We start from the raw sequence: 24781 nt of genomic DNA on the forward strand, positions 1-24781 counted from the left end.
GTCTTCTCACTTGTGGCGGAGGCACGGTAGTCGTGGGGGAGTCTTCTCACTTGTGGTGGAGGCACCGCAGTCGTGGGGGAGTCTTATCACTCATGGCGGAGGCACCGTAGTCGTGGGGGGAGTCTTTTCACTCGTGGCGGAGGCACCGCAGTCGTGGGGGAGTCTTCTCACTTGTGGCGGAGGCACCGCAGTCGTGGAGGAGTCTTCTCACTCGTGGCGGAGGCACCACAGTCATGGGGGAGTCTCTGGCCGAATCTCCGCAATGAGAAATCTCAGTCCGCAGATTCCACCCCAAGTAAGGAGACTCCACCACCACTGCCAGCCCTCCCTCGCGAGTGCGGGGGCTCTTTGTGCATCAGGTCCTGAGTTTAAAATGTTTTATTTATTCAGAACGGGGTTTGTGAGTGCTGGAGGGAGGCTTGAAGCAGAAATGGTAAGAGTGATGCCAGTGAAGAACACAATCCGCCAGGGTTCAAAGCCCATTAGGACTTTTTAAAACTGGAGAACAAGGCAAAACATTTTAAAACTACACAACCACGGCCTTAAAGCCCAGAGTGGAAGTGCACGAGGATCAGTCCCAAACACTGCCTGTCAGGTTGGTATTACGGTGGTAGTGAAAAGGACACTGGACACATTGAGGTACATCCCTACCTCTTGCACACGCCCCTCCCCACACATCCTAATTGTGTTTAGCACCAGCACTTTGGTTTAAATGTGGCACCTTTGGAAGCGCTGATTCTTGCATAAGAGGCAATGAGGAAATACTGTTGATTGGTTCTTATAGTGCGATTAATTTGCACTCTAAAAAGATTTAAGATTCTAAGGAAGTAAGTCTGACTTCAATAAATAATTAAACAGTTTAATTTATATGGTAGTGAGTGTCATCACTTTTGTGATTCGACTGTGCAGAGATGACTACACCAGTGACAATAGAGTTGGCAGGCCCTCAGTACAGCAAGGTTTCTTGCAGAGCGCAGGTTTTTGTTGCCCATCACTGGGAGTTTCATTCTGATAAGTTGCAGTGGCCAAAAGGCTACAACACGAGGTTGCAATAAGATTTGTGTCAGCTTACATTTTTATTAAGAAAGTGGTATATTTGATTTGTTTATGAGTTACTCTAATGCACCATACATAGTACAAGATGCATGAGTTGTAACATGCTGTTTACTTTTTCCAAATTACATTTTCAATTTGTAAGGTAAAACGTTTGGCTCTGATAATTACCAATTCATAGGGCAGCATCCATACAATCCCATGTTATGGGAAACTAACTCTGATGTACAGCACGGCTTTATCTTGACAATCCCAATTCATTTTAAGATGTGCAATGGTAATTTATGTATTTGTAGGTGGTACTCAAGAGAGCATGGAACTACAGGAGTCACCGCAATTGCAGCAGCTACAAGAGACTGTGTGTTTCTATAAAGGTAACTCTCTAGTAAATGACAAATCATTGAAAGACTGAGCAGCATCTGTGTATGTTATCCAACCTCTCAAAACAAAAGCACTGTTTTAGTATTTGAACAGTATTACAAACATAGTGGGAACAAATGGGACAAGCTCGAATATGTTCAGTCTAGGCAGAACAATTACACCTGATAAGACCGAAAAGGGGAAATTTCAACCACTTGCAGCTTTTTGATCAATTTGTTATGTTCTGTTGATTTGTATAGAGCACTAATCATTCAAGAGAGTATCCAGGTGCTTGGGCAGGTGTGTAGGTGTGTGGTCCCCAAAGTGCCCATACAAAGAGCCAGGTCTTCAGATTCTTGTGGAACTCAAGAAGTGAGGAGGAGGCATTGATGTATTGGGGGAGATCATTCCATATCTTGGGCTCAATATAGGATAATGAGCCACCTCAAGTCTTCCTTTGATGGATGCGGGGAGTGTGTGCGAATGAGAGTGAGGCACAGCATAAGTGTCTGTAGAAGCACACTACCAGCACTTTTGCACCACCGGAACGTCACTTTTTTGATGTTCCAGTGGCGCAATGTGCCACTGGCATAGTTATAAGGCCACGTAAAGCCATGTTGCATGGCTTTTCATAGCCTAATAAGTATGTGCCCCTTTCATGCAGAAAACTGCATGAAAGGGGCGTTCCGTGGGTGTTGCTGGGGGTGTTCTCAGCAACATCCATGGCTTTTAGACACTGCCCCAGATTTATGAGAAATCGTAAGTCTAAGGGCTCCAAAAAACATACGCCTCCCCAGGGGAGGCGTGAGGGCGGCACAACGAGGATAAATATCTTCATTTCTCCTCGTTTTTTCTCTTAGAAAGAGGTAAAAGGCTCTTGTGATTGTTTTTGTGCAGGAAGATTTTTCCTTCCTGCACAAAAATATTCATCCCTCAACACAGGCACCCATGCATCATGGTGCAAAGGTGCCTGATTTGGCGCACAGCAGCCCTTTGTATGCCGGCGCAGGTGAAAAGAACAGGAATGCGACATATCCAATAGATATGTCCCATTCCTGCCCTTTCCTTTTGCCACAGGGCAGCACAGCAGCAAGGCCTTCGGCGCTGCCCTATGGCAAATAAAAACATGAAAGAGGCTTATATTGTATAACAGTAAGTAGGCAAGTGATATTGCCACATAGCTAATATGTTGAACAAAACAAATATCTGTATTTCAAGAAGACTCTGTCTTGTCTGAAGCTGGTACAGCCGGCCAAGGCAGGAATCCAGCATCTTGATATCATCATCAAAGATAACATATGACATCTCAGCAGATCTACTATATATCTACACATTCTATGACTGACACAGAGAATCAGTCAAATAACCGTACACAGCACCGCATTACTGGACAAATTCCAGATATTCCACAAACCATCGATTCCTCTGTATTTTATCCAGATTTAAATGTTACCACTCAACCTCTCTTCCTCCTTGCATACTCACCTATCCTAGGAGACATCCCCTCTTCCTGTTACAGCACATAACTGTTGGCTGTATCTCCCTTTTCTTATAGGAACTGAAACCATCCATTGTGATTTTGTACCACTCAACCTCAGTCACGGCTACCAAAGGGAATTGTCAAGATGGTCTGCTTAGTTTTCATAATATTTGAAGTATAATTTCGAATTCTCACTGGTGGTGTCTCAGGAGCAATAACACATTTTAAAACAAAAATCAACTTTCAAGTATAGGACGTCTGAAGGGTGGCCACTGGTCACTGTGATGGCTAATGTGTATGGCATTTCTCTATTTCACAACTTGTGAGGGTTTTGTGTGAAAATTCCAATGATATGCAAATCTCAACAGTAAGTGGCAAACTCCAGCTAATCACTGGTAAAACAGAAGCAATCATCCTGTTGTAGAAGGGACGATAAACTGTATCTAGGTTGTGAAACCCCAGGAGGGAAAGGACCTGGAGGCGAGTCTAGATAGGAAAATGCCTTCTGTGGGTCTCATTTGTAGTTTGTCATGCAGCACACTGGCGGGCCAGATCAGTGGTGGGATGTAAATGTAAATGTGTGGTTTCTTATATAGCGCTGATCACCTCTATGGGTATCTCAGCGCTGTATTCATACCGCTGAAGGAACCCTTCCTGGCTTCCCATGTGAGGTGTCCACTCCTGGGCACCTCCATGGTGAAGGCCAGGCATCCCAGCACTGTTGGGGCCGTTGTGGAGATTAAGCAAGCTATTGCCCAGAGTTGCAGCGTGGGACTCATGATTAGAATAGGCACTGAGGCGAGAATATCTGGTCCGCGGAATTTATAGCCCGAGACCCTGCCGCGACGGGAATCGAACCCTGGTCCCGGACCAGTGCTCTGCATCAAGGTCTGCCGCTCTAACCATTGAGCCACACTTCTCCACAGATGTCCTACACTGCCTGCGAGAAGATCGTCCACCATATTTAGAGAGCCTCGCCAGGCAGTCATGGAGCCCTGCGACTCACCACAGCCTCCTTCTGGTGGCTCTGCTGAAGGCACTGAAGCTTTTCCAAATTGGAGTCATGTTTAATGCACCTGCTTGGCAAAGTTTTTGTTTTTCAACGTTGTATAAAAAGCAAGGAAACGTATCTGAAGCAAGAGACAATGTTTAGGAAGCAAGGGAGCATATGTTAGAAGCAAGGAGAAGGCTGTATAAGTTGCAGATGGCTAAGTAGAAGGAAATTAAATTGGCACACCTTGCATTTTGAAGTCATCACAATCTTGGCTTCCCTATCTGGATAATAGAGTCTGCCTTGTGAGTTGTCATATCAATGAGGTACTTCTAATTGTACCTTCCCCATACATCCGTCCAAGGACGTTGTTTAATGTCAAATCAGGGACAATAGATGCTTATGCCCAATTTGACATTCCGATTCCTACTGTGACCTTTGATTTTCCCCCATGCAAATGCCACCAAATAATACCAAGTAAGGTTTTTCTGGGCAAAAAAAGCTCATTTCATATTCTGTAGTTTTAAATGAAGCATAACCTGACTTTACTGTGTGGCCAAATAAAAGCCAAATGTTAATCCTCATCTGACCTGTGGAACTCAGAATGGATAGGTAATACTCCAGGAGGGAAAACACAAGGTGCAGTAACCGTTTATCTGCAGGTATGTTTTACCCCCTGGGTTTATGCACACGTGAAGAAGATGCTGTCTAATTATGATCTTCTAGTGTAGGGTCGAGTCTGTTACATACCAAAGTCCTATAGCTCGCCGCCAAGGGCTCTGCTGTTTGTTAAAGGTCCTAAACTCCGGTTAAAGGCCAGAGCCACAGGTGAGGTCCTATAAAGAGGGAAAGGGCCTTTAAGAACTGGTATCCTGAGGCTGCAGCGCTTTAAGACTATAACAATATTCCACTCACTGTGGATAGAATGTTCTAGACTAACCAGGGTGAAACGGAAAGACAAACATTGGAATGCCCAAGAAGCCACCCAGGCGAATAATTCAGCCTGAATTCTGCAGGTTTTAATGAGAATAAAATGAGCGAGATATACCATCAGCCTCGAAGACAGCACCATGGCCAGGTATCCGTGCTGTGCAGGATAAACGTGTTGAGCGCAGCACAAAGGGGCTGTTTGCAGAGATTTGCAGAAATCCTGCTTGGTTAATAGCTATAAGGCAAGAGTCCTTCTACCGCACCTTGCAAAGCAGTGCAACTATGAAGGTGGTCTTCATATAGGCACTTTACTTTTCCGTCAGTACTGGGACTCCACAGGGTGAACCAAGTGATGCCATTAGAATGGCAACAGAGGAGGTCCATGGATGGGAGGCAGGTCTCTATCATCTGTCGAGAATGGAGAGGAAGGAGAAGATCCAGGGCAGGGTGAAAACTAGGGGCCATACTTACAAGGAGTTATCGCCACCAGAACGTCACTTTTTTTGAAGCTCTGGTGGCTATAACCCCTTCGCCTCATTTACAAGGCAGCGTTAAGCCACCTAACGTGGCTTAACGTTGCCTCGTAAATAGTGCCCCAATTCACGCAGCACTTAGTGTGAAAGGGACAGGCAATGGGTTCTGCCGCAACACCCATTGCTTTTTAACACTGCCCCCTATTTACAAGGCTACTGTAAATATGGGGCTGTGCAAAATATAAGACCAGGGAAAACCTAGTTTTAAACTGGCGCAAATAGTAGAAATGATTAATTTTTCCTCGTTTTTGCTGTTCTTATGTGTGCTGCATTCTGCAGCACACATAGAAGGAGCAAATAGCCGTTAGTGATTGTTCATGTGCAGGAAGGTGTCCCTTTCTGCACAGAAACAATCATTAAATAATGATGAGTTACAGCTTCTATATGTGCTGCATTCTACAGCACACATAGAAGTTACAGATCACCATTAGTGATTGTTTATGTGCAGGAAGGGACACGTTCCTTACAATGAACAATCATTCCCTGCCACGCCGGTGCCTGCGCTGGCGTTAGGCAGCTAAATTTAGCGCCAGCACTAGGGAAAACGCAGGGGTGTGTCACATTATTGTAAATACGGCACATCCCTGCATTTTCAGAATGTTGGAGTGTAGTGTTACCAATTGTGGCATAACACTGCGCTCCGCCATTCTGGTATGAATATGACCCTAACTCTTTAACGATTCAAGTTCTTGAATTCTATAGTTTCAGAGACTAGACTAAAATCTAGCTGAGGTAGGATGCAACTGCTAAAAGAGCATTTCCCGGTGTACACTGGCTATATGTTATACACAGAGTCCATTAGAAGTGGCCCTTCTATGGGAGGTAGCCTACCAACAATTATGGCTGTGTAGAAAAGCTTTGTTTACCAGTATGTGATCTTCCAAGACTGGTTGAGAGAGATCCTTATGAGTTTCCTGGGCTTTATACCACTATGGCATGGAGGAGCGGAGATGAATTCACTTAGGGAGGAACTCTGCTGGATTGAGGGATGGAGAGAGAGAAAGAGAGACATCTGAAAAGACACAATCAAAGAGGTAAGACCTTATTAACACAGCAGCACATTACTGCAAAATAAAAAATAAAAGAGAACACATACCAGCCAATGGAGGCAATATCACTGGTGGAAGCTTTGAAGGCACTCAAAGTTGCCTCTGTGATGGTGGGAGACTGCCGTTTTGGTAGATAGATTGTATATGGGAAGACCTTGCTGGACCTGACATTGGCCACCCTATATGAAGTGACACTAAGGGGGAGATTTACTAGGATTTTACACCTTGTTTGTATCGCAAAAGTGACACAAATCGGCGTCAAATCTTTTTTTCCAACTTACTTTCCAGTCCTAAACGTGTTTAGTACAGGAAATAAATGTGACAGTCACACAAAGCAGAGCATAGCGCTGCTTTGCACTACTTAGAGCCAAGGGGGTGTACCATGAGTGGTGCATGGGCGTCCCATTGCAACATCCAAGGTTGCTGATGCTAACCCGATTAACTAAATAAAGTAGACAGTGTTTAGCATCAGCAAACTGTGCCCTTTTGAAGTAGGCGCAAGGAAGGAGAAATGCCTTAATTTCTCTTTCCTTTTCCAACTTTGTACCTGTGCTGCACTTTACAGCACACATACAAAGAGGGTAAATGGCTAAAACTAAGCATGCTATTTTGTACTGGAAGGCTACCCTATGCTAGACTCACGGCGACACTCTTACACCATGGCACAAAGGTTTCTCTGTGGCGCACGGCTGATGATTTCAGAGCCGGCGCTAGGTAGAGGGGAGGAGAGTGCCATATTTTTGAAGTGCAACATTTTTGTCTGCTGCATTGCACTGCGTGATTAAATCGTAAATCTGACCCTAAGTATGAGCCTTATGCATGCCGATTGTACAGTGCCATCTGGGTGAAAGGCAGATTAGGAGGTAATGTGAGTTTGAATGACCCCAAGGAGAATAGTGTGCAGTGCCTGTGTAGTATGAGTGTTCCGATTTGCTGATAGTTTTGATATCACAGTACGATACAGACAAATGACTGAAGAGCCATTTGAGAGATGGAACTGAATGAAGAAAAAGGTAGAGCTGCAGGAGCTGGTACTAGTATATGAAAATTCGGAACATGCTACACATGAGAGATACCACAGAGTCTAAACTCATTAATTTCGAGGTGAATTGTATAGGAAATTAAGAATAAAAGAAAGGGCACACCTCTTCCAGTATCAAAACTGAATATGGATGAGGAGAAAAAGATCTTTTGTCCTTTCTTAATTTCCTCGAATGTGAGGTTGCGTTGGATCAAAGTGCTGTGCGCCAGGTACAGGGCCGGACTGGGAATTGAAAACAGCCCTGGCAAAAATGCTAGCTTCAGCCCCCGTGTGCAGACATGCTTATGTGCGTTAGAACCAGAGCAACTTTTTAAAGTTGCCGCTGGAATCGCGTAATGTGCACCACAACTCCCGGAGTCAGAAACCGGCCTCCATGTGGCAAAACCGGCCTCCTGGGGCTCCAGCCTCCCGGGGGATTGCCCGCTTGCCCGGTTGGCCAGTTCGGCTTGGCCAGGTACCGAAAAAGCTAGGAGCAGTAGTCCCCGGGGGCTTGCTTCCTTCTCCCAGTGCTAAGCTAGAGCAACTGGCTTAAGTGAGAGGCCTACTGGGGAGGAATGGGAGAATGACTACTTATGTGTGAGAGAGCACAGTCAGCAGGAGTAAGATAACACTAAAGAGCAAAAAACGCTGTCTATTTCCAAGGACTGTAATAAATGTGGTCACAGTAACAAACTATTTAATGGCTGAACACTTACCATAAAGCCAAGATCACAAGGTATACATCTACAAGATGCTGTGGCCTTGAGGGGCAAGCCATCCAAGCAATGCCTGACATGAAACAAGCTGGAAAGGCAATGGCTTGAGAGGGCTGACCCAAACACTACTCCACATAGTTCTCTTTTTGTTGTTTTTGATTACATGAACTCCCATACGTAGCCAAACTATAGTACACATTAAAAATGTTCCATGGTCCAAGGGTCTTCAAGTTATTTTATTATTTTATTAGAAAGGTAAGTCTATTAAAGGTCAAAAAGACATTCTTTCAAACTATGAGATCTCTTCTTCAGGTTAATAAAAATACCAAACGGAACTATCTAGGTTTCTTTTCGTCATTAATTCATAATGTCTATTGTATTTTCAAATGTAGCAATTTAAAAAGATTTATTTTTTAGGATTTCTATGGAAGTTCTTGACATCAATTGTATCTAACCTAAGCATGTATCTCATTTTGCTTAAACAGGAACATATATCCTGGTAATCTACTCCATCTAGTGGTTTATGTCAGTAATTCACATAACGTGGTGATGTTCACAAACTTGGCAAGGTATGCCCAGACGTGGGTCCCTTGCTCACTTTGCCACTGGATTCAAGCTAGCCTGGCTGTTAGCCCGGAACCGGTCCCAGGATGCTTGTTTCCGGTCCAGGGAAGACATGGCTTGGCAGTTCGAGCTGGACTGTTCCCATGAGGCACAGGGCCAAGACTGATTTGCAAATAGCTGTGTCTGAACTGGGTGGCGAAGTGACCTAAAGAATGATGATGGATTCAACCCAGATCTGTGACTGGGGGTGAGCGTCTGAAAAGTTTGTGCTATGTTCACAAACTAAACAAGAGGTTCACTACAGCCAATAAATACAATTCAATAGGTCAATAGTGGTGAGCATGAATATTTTATAGGTGACAAATATATCAACAAAAAAGCAAAACAGGCAAATAAAATAAAAGGGAAGACACACTCATATGCACATGCAGATGCACATGCACACACACTATATAACGAATAACAATGAAATATGGCCCAATATTGGCATTGAGAGAGGTTCCGTTGGCATAAATCACAAGGCTCGCTGCTGTGTAAATGTCACTAGATGGCAACATAGGACCACATCACTCCTGTTAGCAATTAGGCTTTTTTTATAATACATGTTAATTTGGGGACAGTTAGCTTGTAAACACTGTTTTCTCAAAACTACAGTTAACAACAGTGGCACTGATTAAAATGAGAATATTTAAAATCTGCTACCTTTTATGAATTATTTGTTGATAAAACAGTAGACAATGGTATGGACAGTGGATATATGAAATTCTGTGGCTTCAGCTAATACTACTTCATTATGGATTTATCATATTTGCCATATATTTTGTAGATTTCACAAAAATTGTAATTCTTGCTCAAATGGATGAAAATGAGACTGCCAGAGAATGTGTTGCACTATGTAGCTATCCTTTCAACTGCATAATGTAGATAACCTTTCAACACAATTTGGTCCTCCATGCAGCATATGCCTAGTAGCGCTCACCATGGCAAGGCTATGCAGAGTGTTTATGGGGCTGTCCGTAGGAGATAATATCTGTAATTTACAGGAAACTGTGAAACATTTTCCATATTTAAAGGTTCCTTGTGAAATATGGGTTGTTATACAACTGTGCAAGAAAATCATCCCTATATACACGTTTATACCATGTACTGCTAATGATCTCTTATATTACACCACTCATGACGTTCTAAGACATCATTGATAACATCATTGCAACATCTCAAATTACATCATTCATGACAACACTGTGCATGATTGGGGTACAAGTTATAGTTACTTTAGGGCATTGGTTATTGTTACTTGAGATAAACATAACTAGTGATTTTAAGTGGTTTTGTTAGTTTAAAGCACTATATTTAACTGACATTTTCACCTTATTATAAGGTCCTTAAACCTCTCTTTGTTTCAGTGAATTTCTAAGATTTCTTTATAATTTAAAGTAAGATGATATTGCAATTTCTCACTATAATGTCACTTTAACCAGATAGGAAGTCCAGCAGAGTGCTGTGCAGTTCACTTTCAGCTGGACTGGTAGATTCCTGCCACTGGTTGACCCCTGACACAATTCCAGAAGCCTGTAGCCTTGGAAAAGAAAACCCAGGCTTCAGTCCTCTTCTAGGGACAGAACAGACAGACGTGGTCTCTCTTCCAAAGTCAACTTGTCAACTGATTGTGTAGTCATGAGCTTTATTTCAGCTAACTATGAATTTCTAGCTGGCAGCTCAGCTCCACACTAATGGACATATTTATGATAGGCTTGCGTCACGTTTGCACCATGCAAAGTGGCACACGAGTAATACAGGCCTCTAAGTCAGAGTATATGAAGTGATGCAAAACCCCTTTGCATGACTTTGAATGGCTTCACAAATCTGGAGTAAGATAGCACAGTGCAAATCACTGCATTGCCTTACTCTGTGCAAGGGAGGCGCTCCATGGGCTTTGTGGTGGGTGTTCCCATGCAACTCCCATGGTTTTGGCACATTCCCAGATTTACATGGACTTGCAAACTTGGAAATGCGCCAGAATCTCAAGCATCTCCAGGTGTGGCCCAAAGATGAGAAATATCTTTATTCCTTCTTGTTTATCTGCTTTTTACGTGTGCTGCATTCTTCAACACACACATAGAGAGAAGAAAAAACCTCTCAGGGTTGTTTATGTGCAAGAAGGTGTCCCATCCTGCACAAAAATAATCCTGCATGCAGTGGAGGTACCCTTGCATCATAGTACAAGGTTGCTTGCATTAGCACTAGACTGCCAAAATGTCGCCAACACAAGGCAAATGGACAGGACTTTGCTGTAGGTCTTAAATACGGCTCCTTCCTGTCCTTTCCTAGTGATGCAGGGTGGCACAGCAAGGTGTCTTGCTGTGCTGCCCTGAGCCACTTTTTCATTGATGTGCCTCTTGGTGTCTTGGGTCCTGAGAGGTTAAAAACTATAAACTCACTCCCCAAAAACCATGGATGGGTTTAGTTGCATATGTGGTAGAAGGACGGATGTACAGACATGAGAGCATCGGTGCAATAGTAGGTGTATGAAGGAGGGGTGAATGTGTACATATTTGGCTGGTTGGCTGGATGTGTGAAATTGTCCATACATGGATGAATACTTGGCTAAATGTGAGTGTGTGAAGGATGGATAGATGGTGTGTAAGTGTTACAAAATTAAACACAAAAATGTACATACTCAACACAGTAGCAAACTGATTCTGTGAGCTTGTTCACTTTCTTGAAGAAGGCGTAAGCTGCAAGAAGGCTTTTTCACCTTGAGACCATGTTACAACTTGTGAGTTTATGACAGTGCTCCACTTCCTGTTGCCCCCTGCACTTTACTTTTTGTTTCATATACATACAGTGATACAGGTAACTAATTTCCAAGAGTATATGTCCTGAATCCTTCGATCCTGGAGGTAGGAGGCAGGAAATTGTGACCTGGAGCATTAACACTTTAGCCCACTCCTTCTAATTCTGATGAATCCTGTTGGAAATGGCCCTTTTTGCAGGGTTATCCCCAAACGTTTTGCTTCTTCCTCCCTTGTTTTTCCTGACCTGTGGTTGTTGGCAATAGGACCCTGGGCACTTTGCCACTGCTGATCAGTGCTAAAGTGCATATGCTCTCTCTGTAAATTGTTATTGTGATTGATTATCCATGATTGGCATATTTGTTTTACCAGTAGGTCCCTAGTAAAGTGCACTGAGTGTGCTCGGGGCTGGTAATTCGAATGCTACTAGTGGGCCTGCAGCACTGATTGTGCCACCCACATGAGTAGCCCTAAAATGGTGTCTCAGGCCTGCCACCGCAGTGCCTGTGCGCAGTCTGTGAACTGCCATGTTGTCCTGGCCAGTGTACACACTGACCAGTCCTGACCCTTCCCTTTTCTTACACATTGGACACCCCTAGGGTAGGCCCAAGGTACCCCCCCCTCCCCCCCGGGCAGGGTTCAGTGTATGTGAAAGGTAGGACATGTACTAGTGTGGGTGACATGTCCTGATAGTGAAATACTGCCAATTTCGTTTTTGACTATTGAACGGCCATCTTGCCCATATGATAGAATGGGGAATGCTATGTTCCATGTGTACCTGCATATCTCCCCATATGAGCAAGATGGGAAGCTGAAGTCTGGTATCCCTGAACTCAGAATTTGATAATGCATCTTTTAGGAAAGGTGGTTGTTAAATTCCATGTTTGAAAATAGCACTTTTAGAAAGTGGCTATTTTCCTGTTCAACCTTTCTGTGTGCCTCTGCCTGTTTGTGTATTGACTGTCTGATTTGTGAGTGACTGGGGCTGGGAGTGGCTCCAGGAGACTGGGTGAGTCAGCAATAGGCTGAATAGGCCCCTCAAAATGTAGAGTGGTGGGGAGGAGTAGCACCTGGGTCTGCATAGGGCTGTGCCTGCCTCCCACAATGCTGGCTCCACCTCCTGCAGTCCGTCAGATAGCCCTGGCCCACGCTCACAAAGGATGAAGACATGCCCTGGCAGAGGGCACCTAGAACTGGTTTGGACTGGATTATGGACCCCTCACACATGTAAGAACAAATACTTTTGGGCTATAAAAGTAAGAGCTGAAACCCCAGTAAAATTAGACTACTTCTGCAATCAAGAGGAATCCCTGCCCAAGAAGATCAGCTGAAGAGACTGACGAGGACTGCCCTTGCTGTGTGTTCTGGGGCTGACCTGCAGTTTGCTGTTTTCACTGAGGAAGAGGACAAGGGGGACTTTGCTGTGTGCTGTGTCCCCCCACCTGCTTGAAGAAGGGACTTTGCTGTGTGCTGTGTCCAAAAGTCTCCAAGGGCCTGGGAAGAGCTGGCCTCCTGTTACAAACTCAGGGACACTAAAGTTTATAAGAAGCAACTACTTGTATCAACGCTGAGCGCGTGTCTCTGCTCCCTGACTGTGGCCTCCTGCACTCTGTCCTGCCTGCCCGGGTGTTCCCAGACTCGGTGTGCTGGTCAGCGCACAGCTGGTGCTAATTGTGAGGTCTGTCTTGCCCCCAGCGCGTATCCTCTGAGGGACCGTCCTGGCGCTTGAGAGTGCGTGCCCTACCCGAAAAGCAGAATCGATGAGGCAACCCCCCCAGGTAACTGCTCGAACTCCGGTCCAGCGCGGCTGTGTGCAAGTACCTGGAAGGGGGTGGGGAAAAGGCAGTTTCCAGGCCAGTGTAGCCCCCATGCCCAGTCCTTTCCGATGGCCTGTCCCAGCACAGCTGAGTTGCTGCAGTACCGGGGCCCGCTCTCAGGAGCCGGATGCTTCCCCCTGAAAGTGATTAGAAGAAGCAGGAAAGCGTCCTGCTGGTGAGACCTAATACAGCGGGGGCATCTTGTTGTTTAAACCAATCTTGGGGGCAGCATGCTTTGCTACGAGGGCAGCGGGGCATATTGGCATCCGTGAAGGACCGAGTTCTTTTCTACAAGTGCCGCATTCTTTTTGGTCTACCAGTACTGCGGGGGCATTGTTGGGAGAAACACAACAGGGAAGGCAGCATTTCTGCAAGAATGCCATAATTAGCTCAACCCGATCGTAGTGTGAGCGAGGCCCCGCGCACAAGGTACAAGTGCCCACTGTTGGGAGGAGCACATTTTTACAGTGACTTTTCACACGTTGGAAGACAGAGTTTACAGCCATACTGACTCTACAAGTGCCTTTATTTTTACCAGTACAGTTATTTTTACAAGAGCATTCCAAAGAACACTTCTTAAAGAAACAGCTTTTATGGTACATGTGGATTCGTGTTGTTTTGATCTTGCTTTAATTAGATAAAGATATTTATATTTTTATAACAACCTGTGTGGTGTACATTTGTGGTGTTTCACTAAGTTACTGTGAGTGATGGTGCAAATACTTTACACATTGCCTTGAGGATAAGCCTGTCTGCTCATGCCTAGCTACCAAGGGGGTGAGCAGGGGTTATCTACTGTGTGTTTCGCCTTACCTTGACTAGAGTGGTGGTTTCTGCCTGGCTTTGGCGCATGCCTCAGCCAACCAGAAATCCCGTTTCTAACAAATCCTGTTGAAAGTTGTTGATCTAAAGGGAGAAGCATGGGCAGACAATACATGTGCTGGGAGATGTGAGGGCATGAATACAACCTCTAGACAATTCATGGTCTAGCTCTCCGTCTCCACTGAATCCTGACTGGACGTGGACCACCATAAATGAGATGGGGTAGCACTGACATGACCTTTTGCCTTCCATTCTATTTACATTCTGGCCTTGCTCATCTGCTTCTTGGCCCAATCATAATTCAGCATGGTTTCAGAAGTGGAGCTTGACGCACAATATACTGGAAGAAGGTTGTGATCAGGAGATACAGGCATTGTGTACAAGTGTTAGAAAATGAGTCATTAGTTGTATGGCCTGCACAAGTAATGGATCTACATTTGTCCTTCACAGGGAACCAACCACCTCATTGTAGCGCTTGACTCTCACAGGATAGTGAAGCACAGCAGTCCAAGGCCTACTCAAGAGAGGTGTTGTGGGCTAGTTATCACCATTCACAGACACACAGTATTAACACTCAATAAATGATTTTTCAGTCTGTGCTTTTTCTTTTGAAAAAGGAAAAACAACATTTATTCCACACACACTACTCAATACTATGAAGCAATTTACAAATATGCACAAGCTGATCGAATTACTTTTGGATAACAGTGTGTAATCATTCTTACTCCTCCCAAGAGAGGGGGGTCTAGTACCACAACTCACATGTTGAAGCATTATCCTATCCCTAAATGCCAGGGTTAAACATAACTGAGTAGGAGCACTTAATACTGGCACCAAAGCATGCAAGCTTTGATCATGAGTGGCTGTCAGTCTCATCATTTAACCCTTTCCGTGCTCATGAAGGCCTGGAGCCATCATGATGCACGGGGGCATGTGCTCATGACGGCTCCAGGCCGACATGACACATCGTCCCCGGAATCCCTCCCGTGCGGGCACCAGAGGGATTCACTTTATGCCAAAAGAGTCTCTGGAGCTGGGGAAGAGCTTCCGCAGCTTCCGCAGCTCCCGAGGACCCCTCTGGTTTCTTTGAAATGACGATCGGCGCGCACGTCGCGCTGACATCATTTCAGTGAAACCGAAACTAAAATGAGCCAAGAGGCTCATTTCAGTTTCCCTTTCTACGTGCTCAGAGGGCTATCTCAGCCCCCTGAGCACGTAGAAAGACGGGAGAGGTATCGTTGGAAAGGCGAGAATCTCCCCTTTCCAATGGTACCCCTCCCAGAGGATCCCTGTTTGGGGATCGCCACAGGAGGGCAATCCCCAAGCAGGGATCCACCCACTAGACACCAGGGAGGGGGGAGCGGCCCCTTGGGCAAGGGCCTTTGCTCCCCCCCTATCATTTTGGCATAATTTAGTCAGTAGCCCCCAATCAGCCCCCTGGGGGGGGCAAAAAGCCAACTAGACAACAGGGATTTTTTTTAGAATATAAAAATTAGGGGGGGCTGCCCAAAATGGGCATGCCCATGCCCCCAACCCCTGCAATCATTACAGTCTTTCTGCCCCCCGGGGAGCAGATGGAGACAGTAGCCCCCAATCTGCCCCCCGGGGTGCAGAAAGCCCACTAAACACCAGGGATTTGTTTTTTGGAGAATAAAAAGTTTGCGTGGGGGCTGCCCGAAATGGGCACGCCAATGCCCCCACCCACCTGCCACCATTGGCCCCTAATCTGCCTCTTCGGGGGGGGCGGAAAGCCCACTTGACGCCAGGGATTTTTTTTGCGCAGTTGTATTTAGGGTGGGGGCTGCCTTAAACGGGCACACCAATGCCCCTACCCCCCTGCCCCCATTGCAGCTTTTCTGCACTCCCTGGGGGGCAGATGGAGCAGTATCCCCCAATCTGCCACGAGGGGGCAGAAAAACACTTGACGCCAGGATTTTTCTGCAAATTTGTTTTTAGGGTGGGGGCTGCCCGAAATGGGCATGCCAATGCCGCCACCCCCTGCCACCTTTACAGCCTTTCTGCCCCCCGGGAGGCAGAAAGCCCACTAAACACCAGGGATTTTTTTAGAATATAAAAATAAGGATAGGGGCTGCCCAAAATGGGCATGCCCATGCCCCCACCCCTGCAATCATTACATTCTTTCTGCCCCCCCTGGGGGGCAGATGGAGACAGTAGCACCCAATCTGCTCCCCCGGGGGCAGAAAGGCCACTAAAACCAGGGATTTGTTTTTTGAAAAAAAAAATTAGCATGGGGGCTGCCGGAAACGGGCACGCCAATGCCCCCACCCACCTGCCACCATTACAGCTTTTCTGCCCCCATGGGGGCAGATGGGGACAGTAGCCCCCAATCTGCCCCCCGGAGGGGCAGAAAGCCCACTTGACGCCAAGGATTTCTTTTGTGCATTTGTTTTTAGGGTGGGGGCTGCCCGAAATAGGCATGCCTATGCCCCCACCCCCGCCACCATTATAGCCTTTCTCCCCCCCTGGGGGCAGATGGGGACAGTAGCCCCCAATCTGCCCCCTGGAGGGGCAGAAAGCCCACTTGACGCCAAGGATTTCTTTTGTGCATTTGTTTTTAGGGTGTGGGCTGCCCGAAATGGGCATGACAATACCCCCACCCCCAGAGAAATTCCAGTATTTCTGCCCCCCGGGAGGGCAGATGGGGACAGTGGCCCCTGATCTGCCCTTTGGGGGGCAGAAGGGCCCACTAGGCGCCAGCGATTATGCAGGCTTTTTTTATGCATGGGGGTGGGTGTTGCCCAAAATGGACATACCAATGCCTCCACTCTCACAAAAAATAGCCACAGTCTTTCTGCCCCCCTTGGGGGCATATCGGAACAAACCCCCTTCCCCCGATCCCCCCCAGCTCGGCAGAAAGCCCACTAGGCTCAGACTTTTTTTTAGCAATGTGCCTACCTGTGGATTTTGGGCCCTAGCGCAGCTGACGTGTAGGGAAACCTAGCAAACCTGTACACCCAGGGGAATCCAGGATGGGGTGACTTGACTGGTTCTCACCAGGTACTGTTACCCACAATCCCTTGCAAACCTAAAACTTGGTAGAAAAACCCACATTTTCCTCACATTTCTGTGGTGGAAAGTTCTGGAATCTGCGTGGATCCACAAAATTCCCCAAACACCGCGTTCCCCAAAGTCTTCGGAGATAAATGGTACCTCACTTGCGTCAAAACCTATTGAGGCGACATCAAAATTACCTATCACAAAACAACCAGGTTTTGCAAGGGGGGTCCCATGAGTTTTTGGCCTCGGGCTTGGCGGCCATCTAGGGAATCCTACCAAACCCACACATTTCTGAGAACTAGAAACCTGGGGGAGTCCAGCGAGGTATGGCTTGTGTGGGTCCCCCAACGTTTTCATACCCAGAACCCCCTACAAACCTCAAATTTAGCTGAAAAAATCACTTTCTTCTCAAAGTTCTGGAATGTACGTGGATCCACAAATTTCCTCCCACCCAGTGTTCTCCCAGGTCTCCCGATAAAAATGATACCTCACTCACGTGGGTGGGTCAAGTACCCACGACAGGCAAGGGCCCAAAACCTATTGAGGCGACATCAAAATATCCTATCAAAAAATAACCTGGTTTTGCAAGGGGGGTCCCATAAGTTTTTGGCCCCGTGGTCGGCAGCCATCTAGGGAAACCTACCAAACCCACACATTTCTGAAACTAGACACCCAGCGGATTCCAGGGAGGTGTGGCTTGCGTGGATCCCCCAACGTTTTCTTACCCAGAATCCCCTGCAAACCTCAAATTTAGCTGAAAAAATCTCTTTTTTCACACATTTTTGTGTGGGAAAGTTGTGGCATCACCGGGCTGACACAAATTTCCTACCACCCAGCGTTCCCACGGGTCTCCTGATAAAAATGGTGCCTCACTCGTGAGGCGACATCAAAATTGCCCATCTGAAAACGACCTGGTTTTGCAAGGGGGTCACCTGGGTTTTTAGCCTGGTGCTTGGCGGCCACCTGGGGAAACCTACCAAACCCACACATTTCTGAAAACTAGACACCCGGGGGACTCCAGGGAGGTATGGCTTGTGTGGATCTCCCAACGTTTCCTTACCCAGAATCATCTGCAAACGTCAAATTTAGCTGAAAAAAATCAATTTTTTCACACATTTTTGTGTGGGAACGTTGTGGCATCACCGGGCTGACACAAATTTCTAACCACCCAGCGTTCCCCTGGGTCTCCCGATAAAAACGGTGCCTCGCTCGAGTGATCAAAAAGCAAACATCTAGGCGGATTAGAAGGCCAGAACCACTTTCTCACAACTCGTATGCCCAACATACGAGCCAGGAGTAAGTCTACAAACCCTGCTGCCTGGAGCTTACTTTGACTAACCCAAATCCTTCCCGGCCAAGACAGCATTTACCAGGACCAGAGAATGTAGGCTAGAACTCTAATGTGATGGGAAGAGGCCTGGGTCACACTATCAGTCCTTCCTGGCTCTGCATGCACCCTGCAGACCTCATATTTGAAAGGTTAAATGTATTCATCCGGTGCCATAACAGGCATCTTTCAACCCTTCACTCTTTGTGCACTCTTAAAGATAAATGCACAGGCCCACCAATGAGTTTGTGGTATTAGCAACTCGTGAAACAAGATGCAACATTAAATTGCCTTTCTTCGTGCATCCTTAGCAAAGACCAAAGTAAGCACAATCACATTCATTGGCTTTAAAATTATTATCTTCTCTGAACCTGGTCCTGAAAAATAATAAAATCTACATTTGTTTTTGTGCCCCCTTAAATCGACAGAGAATCAATGCAGATACTGCCCTGTCAACTGGCTCCAGTATTCTGAAAACTGTTATTTCTTTACTGTGGACCAAATGAACTGGACTGACAGCCAAGATCACTGCAAGCGGATGGTGTCTCAACTTGTGGTAATCAAAAGCCAACAGGAACAGGTAAAAAAGTGAACTGTTCAAGAGTAAATAAGGTAGGCTACAGCTGGCACATGAGCAGACTTTGGTATGTTCCAAAACCGTTGTAAACTGTGCAGCCTCTCCTATGGTTTTTATGTCAATCAAAGATCATTTTATTAGGTGCTACTCTTTTCTTTTAGTTTAAGCACTTTACCTGAGATTGTCTTTCCATCTGTCTCCCTAATGTACGCCCCCCTCCTGCTGTCTGTGTTGCAAGCACAAAGTACAACTATTATTTTGCGACAAGAGCTTCATACTTTTGGATCCAAGATCTTTAGCAAAAGTATTTCTACCTCTACCATGGATTAACACTGAGTTACATTTTTACATTTAACAAGTGCTAATGTTTGATTGGGAGCATGTAGAAATGTCATGTTCGGCCACAAATGAACTGTAATTTAAAACCCTCTCTAATGATAAAGTCAGATTTTAAATTACATGTTTGAAAATGCCACTTTCAGAAAGTTGAAAAAGAACAAATGATGGACAGAATGCAGAACAATGTCATACATTCACCCCAGTACAGAAACATGGGCCTAAATCCATCGTTTTTTGCTCACCATGCCATTCCAAATGGATGACTGATTTGCAAATGGCTGGGTCCAAACTGGGATGGCATAATGAGCAAAACAACAATGGATTTAGGCCCAGATCTCTGTACTGGGGTGAATGTATGACATTGGTCTGCATTCTGTCCATCAATTGTTCTTTTTGCTGAAACCGGTCCCTAGGATGCTTCTTTCCAGTCCAGGAAGGACCTGGCCTGGCAGTTCGGGATGGACTGTTCCCATAAGTCACAGGGTCAAGACTGATTTACATATGGCTGGGTCCAAACTGGAATAGCATGGTGAGCAAAAACGATGGATTTAGGCCCAGATCTCTGTACTGGGGTGAATGTATGACATTGTTCTGCATTCTGTCCATCAATTGTTCTTTTTGCACTTTTCGAAAGTTGCCATTTTCTTGCCTAAAATCTACTGAGGCCTTCTCGGAATAGCCAGCTGCCTTGGCCTGTTAATGGCTCCCCATTAAGAATGCATATTGGGCCCAGACAGTGACCGATAGGGCACCCAATTGTGGGCAGGAGGTGCCATTGTGCTGGGATGCGTTGGTTGAAGCTATTATGCTCACAACCCAGAAGGGACAACAGATTATGCTTTCTCTCACTCTCCCAAAATATTGATATAACTCACACAATGAGAAGGAAAAAAGTAAATTAAACAACACTTACAAAAAGGAGAGACCCACCTAATCGGTCAATTTGGGAACACCCTATGTGTTTTCTTGACTGCCCTCACCCACTAGATAGTGGCATGTTTCATTATAGGACCCGCTGACACACCCTGGCGCAGTCAAACGCTCAGGGTGGAGTGCTATTATTAACATAAAGGGATTATGATTCGCAATCATTTCAAATTAGGGATTCCAAATGCCGAGAACAGATAAAAGTAAAACTGCCTATGGGGGCACTCACCTATATATTTATTATGGTTCCCTCTTTGCAGGATTAAACATTCATTATAAATGAGTGTCTGTGAGAACCCACAACTCCATTATCCTGTCTGCTTGTACCAACATGTTTCAGCCTCTTAAATCGCCCAACAGGGTCAAAAGCATCCCTCAGGATACAGATCCCTTCAACTCTGTAACACTCCCTCCTAGTTATTCACTATATGTTAGGGAGTGTGTCTGTGGCCATACTTGTCCTTATTAGGCACCTTAGTAGGCACACTTCGAATGGCGTACCAGAGTTTCATTTATCGCGGCCCACACCCGGTGATAGAGTGGGAACATTGATCTGTAGTCAAACACTACCAAAATAAATGATAAAACGATAGTGTAATATTTATGATAAAAACAGTAGTATAGTCCTTATTGACAAATGGGAGGTTCTCCCTAAAGGATATAGGATGGAAACTATGAAAGGATAACAAGTTGTTTTTATCAGTGGGTTTGTGAAAGACTTCACTGATCTGTTTTCGCCCCTCTGATTTGATGATTACGTCCAAAAATGGCTGGCTGTAAAAGACAGAGAGATTCCCACTGTTCAACCACCTTAGAAATTCATCTGCAGAACTCCGGTCCCCCCGCCATATTAGGAGGACATGGTCAATATATCGATGCCACCACTTTATAGAGTCTGCAAAAGGGCTAGTCCTGGCATAGATGTACTCATTTTCAAAGTGCGACACATATAAACAAGCCAAACTTGGTGCACAGGAACTTCCTATGGAAGTGCCATGGGTTTGTAAATACAAAGTCTCATGGTCCTGAAAAAGGTTTCTGGTGAGGGCCACTTCTGTAAGAGATAGTATGAAGTGCCTTGGAGTCTCGAACTTCCAATCTTCAGTAAAGAGAATGCTCTCAATCATTCAATCAATGCTTCTTTTTGAGGGATATTTATATAAAGTGATTTGATGTCTAAACCAGTTAGACATTCTTCATTCAGATTGAAATTGAGATCCTTTATCAGACTAAGCACCTCCCTTGTATCTTATAGGTAAGTTGGCATTTTCTGGACCATTGGCCTTAGAAAGAAATCACAGAATTAGGATAACAGTTCAAGTAGGGAGTCAATCACCGACACTATATGTCGACCCGTGGAGGTCTTACAAGCTTATGTACTTTAGGTAGTATATAAAAGTACAGGATCTTCGGTTTTTCCTTCCGCATTAAGGTCGCCTCTTTTTGACAAATCCAATCATTAGCCAAGGCTTCTTCCACAATGATGTTGTTGCTTTTATGTAGTTCTATTGTAGGATCTCTGGCCAGGACCTCATAGTTTCTCCTATCCCCTAGGAGTCATTGATATTCCACATCGTAAGCCACCCTAGTAAGGATAATCAAGGCACCACTCTTGTCAGCTGGTTTTATGATAATACGTGGGTCCTCTTTAAGTTCTCTGATTGTCTTCTGTTCCAAATTGGAAAAATGAAGGTTTTTTTACTCATTGCATCAAATTGTTCTATCTTCCTGATGAACCCTTGCTCAAAAACCACAATCTCAGGCAGAACATATACGAGCAATGGAACAAAAGTGGTGTTTGGCCGGAGTCCAGTGTCCCCACCCTTTTGAAAAATATCTCTATCATGACCCTCAAAAAACACATTAAGCCGGACCTTCCTAAAAAAAAAATCTGCAAGTTTGCACCTGAGTTTAATAAAGTCCACGTGATTTGTAGGGACAAAGCCTAGGCCTTTTTTAAGGACATCCTCTTGTGCCTCAATCAATGTAATATCAGTCATCTTCATAATCAAACTGTTTCTCTGCTCATTCCTGGTAGAGTTTCCCGGGTCATACTCCTGGTGACTAGCTATTTGAAGTCCTCCAACTGGACTCTTTGTCCCTTTTGTCTGCCTCTGCCTCTCTCCCTGCCTCTCCCTAAAAAAGGATTGAGATTGGGGTAATACTGAAATGGTTGTATTGGGGGATATATCGGTGGTCACCCAAAGCCAGGCCCTGAGGGCATCTGTTGAAAGGTATGTGTTGCTTGATGAAAAAAACAAAACGTCCCCTGTTCCTTGGTCTGTAATCATTCTCCAAACTCTCATTGCCTGAACTAGAGTTATCAGTATCTTATTTCCCAGTTGTTTCTTTTTTGTGTTCATGGCTTCCTTCTGATGTGCATATTGATCACTCACATATTGATACACTTTTTCACATAAAAACCCCTTCAGGTCCTTTTGTAACGTATTAATCTTTGAGCGCGTCAAATAGTCCTTGTACGCATTAACCTCCATGTTTGCTGCATCTAATTTCTTTTTAAAAATGGTAAGCTGGATTTAGGTTTCAAGTTGTTCTCACTCGTCTGGATCTATATTAATAGTGAATCAGAGATTATCTTCGCTGTGTCAATGATTAAAATCAACCAATCTCTGGTACACTTCCAGGCAATGAGCGACGAATCTCTTATGAATTACGAGTCTTCTAAAAAGGTCAATGGCTCATTGACTACAAGCAATCCTTGTGGTGCCGCATTTGCTCTAAAAAATTTGTTAAAATGGCACCATGTAAAATGGTCTTAACTTAATTATTCTGTAAGTATATCCCAACCCTCCTGTGTGGTCTCTCCCAACAAGAAGGGACTAGCTAAAATCGATGCCACTGCATCTATTACTAAAAGGTATATGCTGCTCGTCCATCTTATATGACCGAACCCTAACTAAGGGTTACTTTCTAGTCACCTTAAACAGGTCAATATCAATCACATCCCTGCCCCTCAGCGGCCGCACTCACTATTGTGCTCACAACCCAGATGGGACAAGAGATCACCCCTTCTCACGATCTCCCAAAAGATCAATCTAACTCACACAACCAGAAGGACACAAAGTCAATTAAACAACACATACACAGAGGGGAGACCCAACTAATCGACACTCTCAGGTCAATTTGGGAAAACCACATTTATATTTTATTACCCCGACCCATTAGATAGTAGCATGCTTTATCGTAGGGCCCGCTGACACACCCTGGCGCAGTCCAACGCTCAACGTGGAGCGCTATCATTAACATAAAGGGATTATGAAATGCAATATTTTCAAATTAGGTAATCCCAAATGCAGAGAACAGATAGAATTAAAACTGCCTAAGGGGGCACCCGCCTATATATTTATTATGTGTCCCTCTTGACAGGATTAAAAATTAATTATAAATGGGTATATGTGAGAACCCACGACTCCATTATCCTCTTTGTTTGTACTGACACGTTTCAGCCTCATAAAAAGCCTAACAAGGTCGAAGGCCTTCCTCAGGATACAGATCCCTTCAACTCTGTAACACTCCCTCCTAATTATTCACTATATGTTAGGGAATGTGTCTGTGTCCATACTTGCCCTTATCAGACACCTTAGTAGGCACACTTCGAATACCGTACTCGAGTTTCATTTATCGCAGCCCAAACCCTGGGGGAGAGTGGGAACACTACCCTGTAGTCACACACTGCCAAAATAAAAGACAAAAGGATAGTGTCATATTTATGATAAAAACAGCAGTATAGTCCTTTTGATGTAGGCACACATGTCTATATTCCAATCAATATGGGAGGTATAAACCAATTTACTATCCTATCACAAATTTGCCCATCAACAAGATGTTTATATTAATGCAGGGTGGTGTTTAATAACATAAATATTACCAAGAGGGCATAGGAATCATATGTTATTGTGCATTCTCTAATGAGGGTAATAAATGTATGCTAATGAGTGTTCATTACATCCATTAGCCTCCTCCTGTTCACAATTAATTATATTGCAGTGTATATTTTAGCATTTACTAGGGTCATGTGCTCTTGATCCACTCAGATAATCAATGTAAACCACCTCTCTACTCCTTTCCCAGTATTATACTTAGATACCCACAATAATTCCTTCGGATGATTCAAAAGTCAAACTCCCCATACACAAAATTAGAGGGCCGATATGTCCAGTTAGAACATTCTGCTTTGCTATCAAGTAAGGGACAAAAAATGTGCTCCTCCACACGGAGTGATTCCCTCTACTCACTTCGTCAAAGTGCAATGTGGCCCAAAGCGCCGCTCTGCTCCCTCCATCGACAGCGGACTACTCAAAGAAGGGAGGTAATTATCCTCTTCCGTCCTTCCCCATGAAGTCACGTGACTCTCCAAAGTGGCCGTAACTTCTCGAAATCAAGCCAGTCTTTTTTAGCAGTCATCTTGTAAGGTCTTAGTTCACCTAGGAGTGTTAGTGAA

General features: G+C 44.9%; 1 protein-coding gene across 2 annotated transcripts in view; it reads left to right on the forward strand.

Moving 5' to 3' along the window:
* The window catches only part of LOC146809774 (CD209 antigen-like protein C), a 90546-nt gene that overhangs the window by 14101 nt on the left and 51664 nt on the right, over nt 1–24781 (forward strand). For both annotated transcript variants that reach the window (XM_085614385.1, XM_085614384.1), the window contains exons 3-4: nt 1350–1427; nt 18905–19056. In XM_085614385.1, coding sequence (XP_085470511.1) covers nt 1350–1427; nt 18905–19056 — 230 coding nt within the window. The remainder of the gene's footprint in view (nt 1–1349; nt 1428–18904; nt 19057–24781) is intronic.

This window comes from Triturus cristatus, chromosome 7 (assembly GCF_964204655.1).
Source record: "Triturus cristatus chromosome 7, aTriCri1.1, whole genome shotgun sequence".
Taxonomy (NCBI): Eukaryota; Metazoa; Chordata; class Amphibia; order Caudata; family Salamandridae; genus Triturus; species Triturus cristatus.